The sequence below is a fragment of the Panulirus ornatus genome, chromosome 19 (genome assembly GCF_036320965.1).
Source record: "Panulirus ornatus isolate Po-2019 chromosome 19, ASM3632096v1, whole genome shotgun sequence".
NCBI lineage: Eukaryota > Metazoa > Arthropoda > Malacostraca > Decapoda > Palinuridae > Panulirus > Panulirus ornatus.
In genome coordinates, this window is record NC_092242.1 from 65578520 (window position 1) to 65594868 (window position 16349).

At 42.4% G+C, this 16349-nt stretch overlaps 1 protein-coding gene across 11 annotated transcripts in view; it reads left to right on the forward strand.

Annotated features, from left to right (window-relative positions):
- LOC139755627 (uncharacterized) overlaps positions 1-16349 on the forward strand; it is a 289236-nt gene that overhangs the window by 260112 nt on the left and 12775 nt on the right. For 4 of the 11 annotated variants that reach the window (XM_071674203.1, XM_071674204.1, XM_071674200.1 and 1 more), the window contains exon 2: positions 14664-14832. In XM_071674203.1, coding sequence (XP_071530304.1) covers positions 14664-14832 — 169 coding nt within the window. Of the gene's footprint in view, positions 1-8729; positions 8886-10373; positions 10513-11786; positions 12384-14663; positions 14833-16349 lie in introns of those variants that run through there. The other 7 variants (XM_071674206.1, XM_071674205.1, XM_071674207.1 and 4 more) reach the window with 7 other exon arrangements.

Genomic DNA, 16349 nt, shown 5'->3' on the forward strand with positions numbered 1-16349 from the left:
AGCAGTTTTGCTACGGCTCGGGCAACCTTCATATTACAGCCACCAAGAAGAAAGAAAGAGAAAATAGATGTTCCAAAAAGAGAGAGAAAAAAGGTTTCTTCTTCCTCACCTCTCTCTCTCTCTCTCTCTCTCTCTCTCTCTCTCTCTCTCTCTCTCTCTCTCTCTCTCTCCCTCTTCCCTTCGTTCTTACGTCACTAAAACTTTCCTATGGCTTGTGCCTATGAGCATGGCTTCTATATTATACTTTGCTTACTGTGAAATTCTGATATATATATATATATATATATATATATATATATATATATATATATATATATATATATATATATATATATATACATATATATATAGATGCAGTTTGGTGAATGGTAAGGCCGAGCCATTCTCTCGGCCCCCACTTACCCAAAATGGCTTATACCTGCTCGTAAAATCCCTCATTCTACTTATCATCCTAATGATTACCTACGATAAGGTCTACAGTGTATATGTATATTACTGCGAAACTCTTATTACACACAGTTCTCCCTCCAAATTCACATGTCACGTAGTGTGTGTGTATATATATATATATATATATATATATATATATATATATATATATATATATATATATATATATATATATATCGTATCTTAAGCAAGGGTACTCCCTGATATTTAAGGAGAGGTTTTCTTGTGGTATTAAGGAGGATGGAATGGCTTAGTTGGGCTCGAGAGTGATCCGGAGATGCTGGACACGTAGGATACATATCCTTATTCCTTTTTTTTATTTTTTTGGCCCAAAACCAATAAAGGAGAGAGAGAGAGAGAGAGAGAGAGAGAGAGAGAGAGAGAGAGAGAGAGAGAGAGAAAGAGAGAGAGAGAGAGAGAGTGCCGGGGTGGGATTAAGGAAAATATAAAGTGAACAAATGGTTATAGCGGATTGCCTCGTACTCGCTCTTGTAAGTGAGACCTCGTCTCCATCCCTGCCACCCACTCCTCCTCCTCTTCTCTATAGATACGACAGACGTTGGCTCTTTTCCTAAAGGACGGACTCTGATTTTGAAGCAATGAGAGGTGGTCTCAACTGCCTCTCCCTTCCACCCCCACACCCACAAGTTGAGTCTAAAAGATTTTTTATATATTTTCCTTTTACTACAGTATTACTTAACTGTGGCTGGAAGTATCGGGTGGAGGGGGAGGGGGTGTGTCTTTACGAGCAATGACCCACCCTGATAACCCACTTAGAATCGAGTGGTTGGCGCGAGGGAAAACACGAGAGTCGTAACAAATAGCGACAAGTACAGGAGAAGTACACGACAAATGTACACTGATTACAGCCACGACGACATTGGATATATATATATATATATATATATATATATATATATATATATATATATATATATAATCAGGTTGTCTTTAAAACATGATACGGATGGTTCAGTGGCAGCTTGTTCGTCTGTATTTTCCATTTTATTTGCTCACTCAGCGCGCCGTTAGGGAGGCAATTTCCCCCAGGGTGAGCTGGGTTGGTAGCAGGGGAGAGGCTTTTCCCCCAGTAGCAGGGGGTGCTGCTTACGACAGGGGTAAAGCTAGGGTGAAGGTTCAGGGCTAGGGGCTATATCAGGCAGTATTTGGGCTAGATTTAGTATCAGGGGCAGGATTAGGGACAGGCGTTTAGAGTTAGAGTCAGGGACAAGTGCCTAGGGTGAGAGCTAGGAGCTAAGGGTGTGCGTCAGTGCTAGCGCCAAGGGATAGAGCCGGGTGTTAAGAGCTAGGACCAGTGCTAGGCATAGAGCCTAGGGGTCAGTGTTAAGGACTGCTATTAATAAAGCAATGCCTCTGTGCCACTTTCACTCAGCCACACGGCGCACTGAGACCTGGGCAATGCTTCTGTGCCACACTCTCCCTCTGCCTCCCCGACGGTACAGGGAGGCAGGCCTGAGCGATGCGTCTGTGCCACACTCCCTCAGCGGCCCGACCGCCTAGCTACGCCGTTCCAATTGCTTTTATAGCCGACCCGTTTTTGCCTGAGTGAGCTTACCGCTTGGCTAAATGGAGGGGATACGTTGGGGGGGTAGTGATGATCCATGGGGTGAGCAGAGGGTGGATGGTCGTGGAAAGTACGTAGCACAGGAGAACCCTGTGTTACACAGAAGATATGCTGGACCTTATTCGATAATAGCTTAAACCCCAGCAGTACCGATAAGATAAGGAGCCTTTTAAGGAAGCTGGCTCGAACGACTTAGAAATGATATATAGAATATAGAAGGTGCTGGGGCAAGACTAAGACAAAGTCTCGGCCACGAAGAGCTGATGCGTTGGGCAGGACGCAGCTGAATTAAGATGTTAACCCAGATATAAAGATGTGGGTGAGGAGGAGGAGGAGGAGGAGTTAACACATCGAAATGAGGCAAGAATGGGGAAAAAAAAAGATGAATGTCCGAAAGAAAATGGTGAATAGGTGTATGAAGGTGAATGATGGAGTTTACGAAACGTAGGATATTGTGGGCAGGAAGGGGACGTGTATGGGGTTAAGTGGGAAGGGGAAGATATCAGACGACCTGGTGGTCTGTGGCGAGGTGACCTGCTGGAGGACAGAGAGCAGTAGACCTGAATGGTCTGTGACGAGGTGACCTGCTGGAGGAAAGCAGTAGACCTGATGGTCTGTGACGAGGTTTTCTGATGGAGGACAGCCATTGCACTCTGTCTTCCTGGTCAATAACGACCGCGAGAGGATAGGAAAGATGCCACTTATGAGAGCCACACAAACACACACACACACACACACACACACACACACACACACACACACACACTTTCACAGTACAAGAACAGTGGATGACTGGAATGAAATGAAAGATAAGAATGTGACTGCAGACATCATGAGGCAGAAGGATAGAAAATCGTACGAGAGTAGAGAAAGTTCCAAAGATGGGGGGACGACCCACGAGTGTAGAAATACTCTCCCTCGTACAAACCAGGCAGTTACACAAACTGTTGTGTAGATAATAAGGAATAAAAAGCTGTTAAGCAGGACCCTTCAACGATACTGTAGTTAACTGTAAACAAGACCCAACCCTCAAACCACCCCTTTTTTCGGCTCTGGGTAAAAGGGGGGGAAAGGAGGCGCTTGAATGGTACACGTTCTACCACACAGGATTAATGCGACAGTGTGGTTTAAGGGAATATTTGTGGCGCCTCGTAAAGCACGGAGTGTTGGGCGAGATAAGGAGGGTCATGTGTCATCGTCTTGGACCCCCTCGTGGTCAAGTCTCGTACCACCAGCTTCATGAACACTTGTTGAAGATAATATGTCCAGAAGCGGTCGGTTCCCAAGACCAGCCCTTCCTGGTTGTGATCTCTCTCTTTTGTTTCAAAACTGAGAGATAAAGTATTCAAACACTTCTATACATGAAATAATGATGGAAAAAAATATCTTAATGCTTTCAGTCACCGGTACATACACAGTAATACGATGCAAAGGAACAGAAATATTTCAAAAAATGACTTCATTCAACAGCTTAATTTGGTGTCATTAAGAGGATTAGACCTTAGTTTAACACCAGATTTGTATTCCGCACGAAAATACTTCTTATAATGAGTCTTTCAAGAAAACCTTATTTTCTCAGAAAAAATACCCAAAATTGAAGGTAATAGTTACAGTGGCGTATCTAGAGTGTGGCAGGTAGGGCAGGTGCCCTGGGCGTCACTTGAAGGGGGACGCCACTCAACAGATTTGTTTTTTGACCTATGCTACCTGATTAACATTTTTAACGGTTTGGTTTTGTGAGATGAAAAAGAAACTCGCCTACTTTTCAACTATAATAATATTTTGCTACTATCAGTTGCATTACCGCTTCTACGTTACAATTTTGATGAAATTTGAGAGTTTTTATGAATTTAAGTTTGGCCTAACTCTTCAACAGTTTTTAATTACACTGTATATATTTTTATAAACATTCACTGAATGTACATTTATCATCAAGCCATGGGCGCAATTTCAGTGCTTGCCATAGGCGCTATTTCCCTTAGATACGCCCCTGGTGAGGGGGATATTTTGATGTTATATCTGTCGAGGAAACATGCAAGAGCTCTCTCTCTCTCTCTCTCTCTCTCTCTCTCTCTCTCTCTCTCTCTCTCTCTCTCTCTCTCTCTCTCTAAAACTGGCTATTGTGAGGTCTGTGTACGACTCAGTTATGATCATTTTGTTCACTGGAGGACGCAACCTACATTGAGATCCAAACCTCCTTCAGATATTTTCTCCTGACGGAGTGAGACCTTGCTGCTGCTGCAGCAGCTGTTAAGAGTCACTGTTGACTGACCCTGGGAGGCTTTGTTGGGTGGGGAAAACCAGGTTTATACACCGTCCACAAGCTTTCCCAAAGGAAATATTCAGGTGAGTTTTTTTTTTTTTTTTTCTAGGGGAACTTTCTCGTCCATTTTCATCTTCTACGACGTCTTGATGCATGTAGCACAGTGGCCTTGAGTCGACGTCTTGATGCTTTGAGCAGAGTCATAGACAGCCTTCGAGTTTCTCCGGGTCTTGTGCTTCGTCCCTCGTTTGTAGTCAGAGAAGCTTTTCTGTGCCGGGTGAGGCGGAGGTTAATGAACACATCATCCACCATCAAATTCATCTCTTGATCTGCACTGTCTTGAAGTGGTAAGGCGCCTCCTACATCATTCCCTACGATGGAACCGTCTGTTATTAGTAAATCTAAGTATTTCTCAATCGACATCAAGTCCTTTGTACTTTTTTTTTTTTTTTTTCATTTCTAGATGTAGTTCTCTCATTCTTCTTCATCTTCTAAGAATCATTCTCTGTTATGTCAGCACCTTAGTGCAGTGTGTACAGGTCCCTCATTCGTAGGTGAAGACACATACAACCAGATGCAGCTTCAAGCTCAAGTTGGAATAGATTTATTCTCTGTAGAAATAGGACACCCATCCACAACACAGAAAAGTGCCTCCATTACAATGACAATAGTGCCAGTTCCAAAAGCCTTTGTACATATAGACCACGTAGGAATATATATATATATATATATATATATATATATATATATATATATATATATATATATATATATATATCCACAGCTCTTTCCTTCACCACACCACAGAAAAAAGGCGTACCACACTCTTGTTTTCCTCATGTCCTTTGTCTTGACCATAACAAGACGGTTCTGTGGTAAGAAGACCTTCACCAGCGGAAATCCTCCTCATTCCCCGGCTGCCACAACCGTTCTTGTTGCACCAGCAGGAGGCTCCTCCTCCTCCTCCTCCTGAGGGAAGAAGAGGGGTGGAAAAAAAAGAGAAATGCTCTCTCGGGAAAGAAACCAAATCCCCCTTCCTTCCTTCCTATCTTGCTCTCTTTTTTGTCTCTTTGATTCAAAAACACTTCGAAGCTTGTTTGCTTTCCTTCCTCTTACCAAACCATACACTTTAGATTATCAGATTAATTCATTTCGAGATCATTGATCTAGAAAGTGTTTACAAAGTACGAGGGCATCTGTGAGGTCTTCCTTTGTGGCCTGTATGTTTTGCTCTCATCAAAGTGACATATTACTCCTTTTTTTTGTCATATATGACAGAGGACTACACCCACGGGGAGAAAAGTCGTGATTGAGGCTAAGGCATAAGGGAAAAAAAGTAGAGGCACACAAGGTGGAGAGAATATGAGGTAAAAAAAAGTGAAAGGTGGAAAACGCCGATATTCACGATTGAATGAAGTAATGTCTGCCTCCCTCACTATGACCCACCATCATGGTCACCAGATAACTATCAAAATCATCCTCATGAAACCCCCCTCATAAACCTTGATCCTCACCTCACCCTCGACCAAACGCATTTTCGCTCCACCCTCAACTGACGAAGGCTTCACTCCACCCTCAACACCACTGGTCTTTGACCTGACCTCTTGAGGGTTAGGTCAAAAGCAGTCCTCACTTCAATACATCCTCGACACCACTGACACTGCTGCTTGTAGGAAGAGAAAAGAGGAAGAAGGAGGGAAGATAGAAGAAGAAGAAAAAGAAGAAGAAGGAGGAGGACGAGGACGAGGAGGAGGATAAAGAAGAGGAGGAGGAGGAAGAGGAGAAGGAGGTGAATAAAGCACAAGAAAAAGAAGAGGAAGATGATGTACATTAAGATGTACAGAAAGACAAAATAAGATGAGGATGATGATGATGATGATGATGATGAAGGTAAAGATGAATAAGTACAAGCACAAGAACAAGATGAAAAAAAAAGAAGAGAGAAGAAAATTAAGATCAGAGTAAGGGAAAAATATCACATCACCCTTCCTATGTTTAGATAAGGATGGTGATAGGTTAAAAGTCTCTTGGGGGGGAAACTCACCGACTTGTGCTTTCTTGATGTCGGGGGGAGAGAGAGAGAGAGAGAGAGAGAGAGAGAGAGAGAGAGAGAGAGAGTTACGCAACACTAACCGTCCTATATAGGGCGTAAAACTTTTATTTATCGTTGTGGGATGTAAAACTTTAGATGGGACTGTTTCAATTTGTCATTCATCAGTGACACTAGTCTCATCTCGCGCCACAAATCACCTAGTAGGTAATGACCGTAAAATGCCACTCGTCTCTAAGGGCCGTTGGCGTATTAAGTAAAGTGGTCCCGGAAGATGAGCAACAATTCCGTAACAACTTCGTTCAAGTGGTTTAATATCGGTAATCAAATACGAACAGTGGAGGAAAATATAAGGTCTCAATTCATTACGAAAATAAGCACACGACGAATGATATTTTAACTCTCTTTTGTCACAAATTTGTTTTCTTTAATAAGACGGCAAACTTATAATGTGTAGACGTTTATAATCGGGGGAAAAAATGAGGAACTGGTAACCTGTCTACTGGGAAGGGCCGACGCCACGAACGTGTCCGAGTATTTCTAAAAGACTTTCATAATTTTTCTCATCCCAATTACGGATGACTAGACGTATTTCCCCCCTTACCTTGGATCATCACAATGCACTAGATACATCACTACAACTATATCATCTCTAGAAATCACACAGAACGATAGATTCTTAGGAGGATATATATAACTTGAGGTGACTCCGACATCCCACGCTGTCTACAGCCGAGGTTCGAGTTCGCCAGCCTCGTACAGCGCCCTACGTCGTCGCTTGCCCGTTACGCTACATTCTCCTGTACGAGAGACACTGTGTATATGTCTAGTTCCTATAGGATGACATTCACTCTCTCTCTCTCTCGTCCCCAAATTGCACCTGCTTATTACATATCATTCCCTTTACAAATGTTCTGTGATTCAGAACAGCATAGTTTGCGGCTGTTATATATATATATATATATATATATATATATATATATATATATATATATAATCTTTGACGCGTTCACACTGTGGAGCGTAAGGTAGCCAAGCAAAATGAACCCGTTGATAACTCGCAGAGACGTAGTGTTTGCACAAGCGAATTACGCCTATTAACCGGAGATACGGGGATGATAGAGGCAGAAATGAATGAATAAAAACAACTGCTTCGTTCCCAGGGCTGTCGTAAAGCATCTGTATTCTCTGTGATTTCAGTCCAGATTGGTAAAATCTCATAGGAAAACAATGGTAGGGCAATGGTATAAGGGAGTGTTGCTATGCGTTATTTATATATATACACCCGAACTCCCCTTCTGGGTTATAGCCTCGAAAACAGTAGCCCAAATAGCCTTCCATATAGTCCAGGCGACTGGACTGTACTGTACATGTACACGCTGTCTGTCGCCATGTTCATTCAGTTATGTAGACCATATGGCATATTTTAGGCGAGACATCGTGGGTGTTCTATGAGCACGTCCATTTTACGACTGAATCCAATTTTGGGTTGTGAATCACTCCCATTTTGAGTTGTGAGTCAGTTGTGAGTCACCCACTCGTTCCTCTGCCGCATGACAAGGGGCTGGGTTGTCTTTAAGCTGACTAGGGAATGGAAGCCAGTCAGGTCCTCCTCCTCACACTTATATAAGGGGAAGAGAAGGGGACAAAAAAAGAAAATAAATAATAATGAATTATTTACGAAGCGGTAAGTTCTTCTCTAAAGTGTAGAGTCACACAGAGTAGGTCTTGGTGGGAGGGGAGGGTTTCAGACAGAATCTGTTCTAACCACCATTTACCGTACGTCACACATCTGCTGCATTTCAGGTTATACCTTCACAGAGGTGGCTAGGAGAGAGAGAGAGAGAGAGAGAGAGGACTGTATTGCAACACCCTTTCCTCCTCACCCCCGCCACGGGGCTATTTGGGTAGGTTGGTTTGGTTGGCTATCTAGACATTTTAAGTAACGGTGAGAGGAGATTATGCCGCCTCTCTCTCTCTCTCTCTCTCTCTCTCTCTCTCTCTCTCTCTCTCTCTCTCTCTCTCTCTCTCTCTCACACGACTCAGTATGAGAGGCGGTATCAAGCGCTTGCACCCTAGTGAATATTAAGTGTAATGCGCGTGGTTAGAAAAAGGTGCATTTGGTGATGCCTCGGAAGTGGTTTATCTTTTGAGCTGAAATACGTTAAAATATGCCCAACGCGACAGCTACTGACCACGTAGAGTTTTCACGAATATGCAACTCATACTCTAAGGGCGAAATAGTATATAATGACCGTACAATCAGCTCATACGGAAAGAAAAGGAAAAAAAGATTGTAGCTACAGCCAAACTGGTATAATTCTCGAGACTAGCGTTTGTCTCGTTACCCGCCAGGCCTGGCGTGTGGTTCCCGACCCGACCCGTCAATTGTAGATGGCGCCTCGATCGTGAAGTTCAGTTACCCATATGCACAGACAGTCAGTCGTTCGTTGGATACTGTGGGCAGCGAACGATCTTGGCCTCCGACTAACAGAACCGTCTCCCGGCGGTACTAGGCATCATCTATGAACAACCACGTAAGAAATTGCAAGTTGTTTTTCGTCGATATTTTAGATTATTAGACTTAGAAAAGTCTTATTGTTGATAAAACTGCGGAGGGGAATAGTTTACGTCATTCTTGGTACGCCTGAAACCGCACAGCAATCTGCTGGTAACCATTATGTAACACATTCGTTAGTTTAAACATTTTCGAACATCTTGTTGACTGTGGCATAATGTATATTGCCTTTTAAGTGTTTATTTGTGGAAATATTAGCGGTATCATTAGTTATTACTTTAAATGAGGTTTTGTTTTTGTTTATCCGTGAAGCTTGCTTCGATATGCCAGTAGACCCGGTAGAATACGAAAACGGTAGTGGTAATAGCGTAATGCCAATTTGTGTTAGGAGTTTGTACGTGTACTACATATATTTCAAAAACCCATACGTTTAAGAATCTCTCCCAAGAATTATACCGCCGTAAAACGACAGGCTTTTAGAAAAAGGACTTGGAAAATTTCGTCTTGTGTAGAGGCACGAACGAAGCATTTTGAGAGGAAGTATGGCGTCAAACGGTAAACCCCACCCATACATACAAATGCCACACAGTGCCGGTTTTCGGCGAAAGTTTCGCCTTAACGTATTTTATTTCATTAGGTTAAGATCCCTTGTGTAAGCAGGGACTAAATAAGCTTTACGATATTTGATGTAATGACACCTCTACCACTGGCGAAGATTACTGTCCAAGAAATCTATTCATCTACCAAATTGCAGTACTTCAACAATACCCTGTATCAGATAAGGTCATAACGACCGAATTACTGTGATACTTGATACCCACGGATGATACAGGAAACAATATATAAACTCTGGTGATAAACTTGGCAACAATGCGTCGTTCTTGTAGTACGAACTAGTCCAACAATAAAATGCCCCATCTCTCCCTCTTCGGACAACGCACACCCCGACTCTTCTAAACATAGTATCTCCATTTTCCTCTTTAATCCTTGACATCATACACATTTTGCTTTATTTAATCCTTACTCTTAAGTATTTTTTTTTTTTTTTTTTGTTTGGATTGATCATTATCGACCATCTCTGAAATGCCTGTAACCTACCCACAAATGTATTATCAAAATTCAGACCACTGGATGACGTCCCTTCGAGGCATGTGTGTATCTTTTGATAACCGACGTTAGTATTATCCATATTAAAAGTTTTTCTCATTAAACTTGACGCACTTTCGGTTAACTCCTTAATGTCGTTGAACTTTGAAGTTCATGTCTCTTGCTTATTTCTAAATCATATCCCTGTCAAGATGTCGGGAGTTCATTTAGTGTCGTTGATCGTGGTCATTGCGTATAATGATAATGGCAAGTTTTTTGTTTTTTAACCGACTGAAACATGGAAAATGGATGCGTTCATTACCAGGGGGGAGCAGGAGAAAGTAGGTGGTATTGTATAGACGATTACGTACACAATTTCCGATATGGAGGTCATGTAATCTAATGATCGTTTATTTTCAAGGTTCGAGGTTGTTCCGCTTCAAGACTGCAGTTCGGAAACGAGCGATCTCGGATGGGAGGAGGCGATGGTGGCGCGGATGACAGAATCATGCCAAACTGTTGGATGAGGTCCACGTGATCGCTGGAGGGAGAGTGAGTGAGTTTGAAGGATCAGTTCTTTTGATAGGTTGTGTAAGCCAACAAAGATAAAGTTGCTTGGCCCTTCATTGCATCTTGTGGAGGAAACCCTACTCGCTGGCGTATTAATGACTTTCTGGGGGACCCATTTGGCCCAAACTATTCTTGGAATGGGAGGAGGGGCATCTTTAGCCCCACCCCCTCCCCATTTTCCCTTTAAAACGATCGGGCCCGAGGTCATTTTAAGTTAAAGGAATGAAAGTCGTGAAGGATCGTTTTTGAGCTTTGGGTATCCAGGTGTCTCGAGTCTTACGAGAGTGAAGGAAGGAAAGATGAGATGATGGTACTGACGTGTTCCTCCCAGCTTAGTCGGTCGTCTAGAAACCTGATAGACTGGACAGCCTGGAGGGGACGGGGTTCCTGGTGGACTGGACAGCCTGGAGGGGACAGGGTGTTGGGGTCTAGTGAGACAGTAGGAGGGGTGCGAGCTGATGTACCATGTCAATGCGTTCTGTTAATGTGACGGCGACGTAGTCGACAGTGGCTGGGGTTATAGAGGTTGATGTAGGTGTTTTGTATGGCAGTGTCACTGTATTTGAAGAAAAAAAATTAAGGTGAGAGCCCAATAGTCTTTAGTCTATTGGCCTTAAGTAGCTACGTGTGTGGGGACGTTGTGTGTGTGTGTGTTAGATCGTAGTAGCTAGGGTGATCAGCACTTTTCCCCCACCTCTCCCTCTCTGTGGGTCACGCTCTAGGGACTAATAAACTTTTATGGCAACTTGACCCGCTTCCAGGCAACTGTGAGAATATTGCATGAGCTCCGACAGTGACCAGAATACCAGACCATGTAGGTTAGGTTACCTGCAGTTTCCTAGTAAGCTTCGAGACGGGGTATGTATATATATATGCCACCGAAGTATATTTGCACCGTGAAAGCTATCCTCCTGTAGTTGATTTCGCTTCCGAGACTGTTATATTACATTGTGTGTACACAACACACACAATCTTCAACACGTGTAATATCCGGCACCAAGTGAATTTCTCTCAAACCTCCATCCCACCTATACCAGCTCGTCCCGTCATTTTAACAATCTACAAAGTTAAAACTTCTTAATAACATTTAAGTAATCGCTTTAAAAAAGAACAGAGTTAAATTAAGCATGTAAAAGGTTAAATTAAGCGCGCTTGTGTGTGTGTGTGTGTGTGTGTGGATGTTGTGGTAACTTGGAAAGTTGAGGAGTTGCCTGTGTGGAGAAGTCTGGGGCAAAGCGGGTCAGCTGGAACCTTGATTCAGTCGTTGGTCGTCGACGCCACCGTGGTGCACACACACACACACACAGTCCCCTTTCTCGCGAGACTTACCGTCGTTTGCGTCCTGAAAAATACTGGCCTGGTGGTTCCTGGAATGAAATCGACGCCTTCTCTCAAAACCCGTGGTAGTGAGAGATTAGAAAAATCTCCGGCGACGGCCATGAATGAGTAGAATGGATGGAAAATGATCTGGAAACATCAGGTGCCATAGTTAGAAAACGGTGGAGGCCAAGCCCTGGATGGCGGAGTAGGGCAGTTGTACGACGCCGGCTCCGTGAATGTTGCCAGTCTACCATTTTCTCAATAATTCGGACTGAGCCGTTCTGTGTGTGGGGAAAGTATCGTTTCAAAGAAGAGAGAATTCGTGAATGACAAGTGTTAAATGGCTTTAGATGTATTTTATCGCTATGGATTACGGATTACTGTGTAGTGAAGAGTCAATGCGTGTAAGACTAGAGTGGCAAGATCCATCTATGAGCGGTGTTTTTAGGATAATTATATGTTAGCGTTTCGAAATGTTTCGTCCATTGGCACCCAGGGACGATGCGTGGATGACTTCAAGCGTAACAGTTCTGTGGAAGTGGTAGGTAACTGCATTGTAGCATGTAGGTGGATTAGTATAGGGAGCCTGGTTTAACATGGTGATACGTTAGTCAGGAAGCTGTACATATTTTCTTTTTAAGACATTGCCATAATTCCCATTTTATTTACTGTGATGCCAAACTTGCCGCCTGTTGGTTGCTTTCGCGGAATCTCTTAAGTATCAAAGTTAGCAATTTTTTTTTGTAGTCTTGTGCCTCGTAATCTTGCCAAAGTGAAAAGCATCCGAAGAGTAGATCTTTATCTTCATGCTTTGAAGTCGTGTGTGTGTGGACTGATTCCAGAAATCATTTTACCTTGATACTCTCAATCTCTTTCAAAAACACTATAATATTTGCTGTGTGGGGTAGGGCACCTACGACAGTTTCTCGGGATCCTTTTTATTTTTCTCCAGAATGTGTAGTGCTCTATCTATAGGTGTGTTGTCTTTGTGTAACGACAGTTTTTTTTAAGGAGTCTGGTGTCGGGGAAAGAGTGCAAGGTATGTTTTTAAATGGCCTTCCAGAAATCGTATGGTAATGCGGTGAGAAAGGGGGATTTAAAAAGGAGTCTTCGTACTCTGAAAAGGCACATTTTTATATCTTCACTAAAGGAATATCATTAGATTGTTACGATGAACAGGACCATAGTTTTGGGGAATAAAATGATACACAAATCCGACTGGGTAAGACTGTTTACATTTGATGACCCTTTAACTTGCACACCTCTGCCAGGCGTATGAATTTTATTTTTTTTTTTTTTGAGAAGGGTATATAGTAATTTTTCACTTGGTTTTGTCTCGATGTGATTACTGATGGTTTTCATGAAATTTCTACTGTAAGGGTGAAAACCATGAGAAATTTCTGCTTTAGGGGAGATTCCTTCAAAATGTTACAACCTAACAGTAGTTCGCAGATCTCTTACGGGTGTCTTTAACATCTTCACATACCAGCGTTAAGAAAAAGCTTAGCCCTGTAAAACGATACTTGTAGTCTATGACGGTATATTTCGCCTTGGGGTAAAGGCGACCAGTTTAGGAATTTTTCATACGAAGGCGACGTCTTTGAATGTCTGGTCAATAGCCTCAAAATTGGTAGTTTGTCGGCTCTCTGAATAATGCCTCTTGTTGCCTTTATAGTTTCTTTCATCTGGCAAACCATGAGTGTCCTCGTCTGTAATTCTTAAGAGGGTATTGAAATTTGCAGTACTTAATTTACGTTTTTTTATGGAAACTAAAGAATTGATTCCCGTATTTCACTGATGGATTATATTTCCTTTTCCCTGTGTCTCTTAGACATTTCGAGTTTGTCAGTACCTTCGACAGGGGTTTCTCTTCAGTACTTGAGAACTGTGGATCTCGCGTTTTCCAGACACCTCCATTGGGTAGCATTTTACTAAGCGTTCCTAACCGCGATTCGTTCATTCATGGGCCGCTTAGGGTCGAGCATATGGCTTCAAATCCTCGTTTCGGCAGCCTGTCCACAACCAACCAATAGTTGTTCATCACCCCAGAGAGGTTTGTTGATAAAATGGGTACCTAGCTCAGGCAGGACATTATATATATTCTAACCCTAAGATGGCTTCGATTCGGACTTCGGTTACCAGTGCCGTTTCGGCTAACATAAAGACACGCGGCCCGTGGCATTCTTGAATTTTTTTTTTTTTTTTTTTGTAACCTCTTTTAGAGGTTGTGCATTTAACCACTAAAGGTCAGGCTACTGGGTTGGGTCGTTGTACGATCAAGCTGTTGGAAGCCGCAGCCCGCGGGTCAACCTAGTCCCACAGTCTGGTACACTTGTGTGAAGTAGTTGAAAGGTCTCGGACCCTGAGTGTTTGTGTTCACTAAGGTGTTGAAAGATTTCAGGCTTCGTGTATTTAAGGTCGCTCTCTTTTGTGCCTGTTGCACCTTCAAATACCAGAGGAAGTATTTTCCAACCCACCCGTCCTTCTACCCTGTAAAAGTGCTCTTTCATAGCATTTTTGTTCTTGCATCTACCTGCTATTGCTCAAAGGAGTGTTCTATCTCGTGGGTAAAAATTTATTTCTTATTTTCACTTTTTCGAAGTATTTAATAACAAAAGCTTGTTGGGGAAACTAATCCTCATCTCTGTGCAACTTTCGTATCTCATTTTTTAAACATTTTTTTCTAGTTTACATGTAGTCTATGTAATCGCAATAAAGTGGCCTGTTAATCCTTACTGTCTTGAGTTTCTTTAAATGTTAGGCTATAGTTATGAATTATCGGTCATGTTTTTGTCTTTACTAACCTACAAAACTCTTTCAGAGCAGTAGCAGAGGCGGCTAACGAGAGGCAGTGCAGCAGGAACTGGGAAACGATGGAGGAGGATGAGCTGCAACAGGCAGGACCACAGGTCGTAGTTGTTCAACAGCCAGTTGTTGCTCGCAGGCGAACTGAGGATCTACTGCCCCCACATCTACGAAGAGGGTTAAAGGTAATTAACATTTGATACCCTACAAAATATAAACTATTTGAAAGATTAAGTGACTTGAAACCCCCAACTGGAAAGTGTACCTCTAGGGTGTAGGAGCATTGAACCCTCTTAGTTCAACAGATCGTACAAGTCCAGTTCCTATGGAAAATTTTTGAAGTATACCAGTGGGCGTAAGGCCGACCTATGCACGGCATGCCTTTTGCGACGCCCAACCGTGTGATACGTCTCTGATGAACAGTCCGGGTAAGGAGCTCTGCTACACTTGTAAGACCCCCCTCCCTCTTTGGAACTTCCTAGACTGTCGTTAAGTTTTTATTCATGACTTACACGAGACTGATAACTGGAGGCCTGATTGGCCCACAACTGGGTTGTCTGGTCTATCGCAGATTCCCGGCTCATGCATATTATCCTTGCACTGTCCTCGTTAACGCTTTCGTTTATGAATTTTATTTCTGGCTTTTTTTCTGAGTGTACCCGAATTTATAAAATGTTTAAAACTATTCTTGAAGGTATTTATAGTATTAGATTTCACTACGTCTGACGGTACCTTAAGTCTACTCAGTCTACGTATTTAAAGAGAAGAGATCCAGTCGTTTTGGAATATTCGTATGCCAGATTTCTAAGGGATAGGATCAGTCTTGTCGCCCGTCTTTGTATTTTTTAATTTTTCTTTTATATAGTTTGGGGACCAAAACTGAACTGCATATTCAATGTGTGGACTTGCTACAAAATAATTTGTTTCTGCTGTCTTGTAATATGTTCTTTGCTTTGAAACCTAACATTTGGTTTTATTTTTTTATTTGCTGCTTGACACTGTTTAATGTACTTAAGATTATGGCCAATTCTTGAGGTAATCTTTATAATAAGTTGGAGAATTTTCATGGTTTGTATTCGTAATGTATTATTCTCGAAAATGCATAAATTTACACTTTTCTACATCAAACTTCATACGCAATCTGTCTGACCACTCTGCTAGTAAGGCGAGATCTCTCTGAATAATTTGTCCCGCCTGTTTACAGCTCTACCTCCTAGTTTGGTATCGTTAACAGTTTTGGAGATCTTGGATACAAGTGATCTAGGTCATTAATGTATATTAGGGGAATTGGGCCTAGGAGCTACCCCTGTGGCACACCACTCTGTGCAATTAGTCGTGTTACATTTCAACAAGGTACCAGGCTAATGCCATTCTCTTTACACGGTTTCATGACCTCTGTATCTTCCACAAACATGTTCAGGTAGGAGTCCATACCTTCTGGCAGGCCATTTAGAATATTTATGGTCCCAGAACCGAACCTTGCGGCACGTATCTAGTGACCTCATTCCATTTAGATATGGCCCCCCTGTCCGATATCGTCTTAGACGAAGATAATTGTTTAAAGTGCCTTCTTGTTTATGTGTTTAAGATCTCTAGGAGTGCGTCCTATCGGACAGATATCTGAGTTTTTTGTGTGCACGAAATCTTGCTTGCATAGCATACCCACTTGTTTTCAAAACTGCCGTCGTTTTATCCACACCTT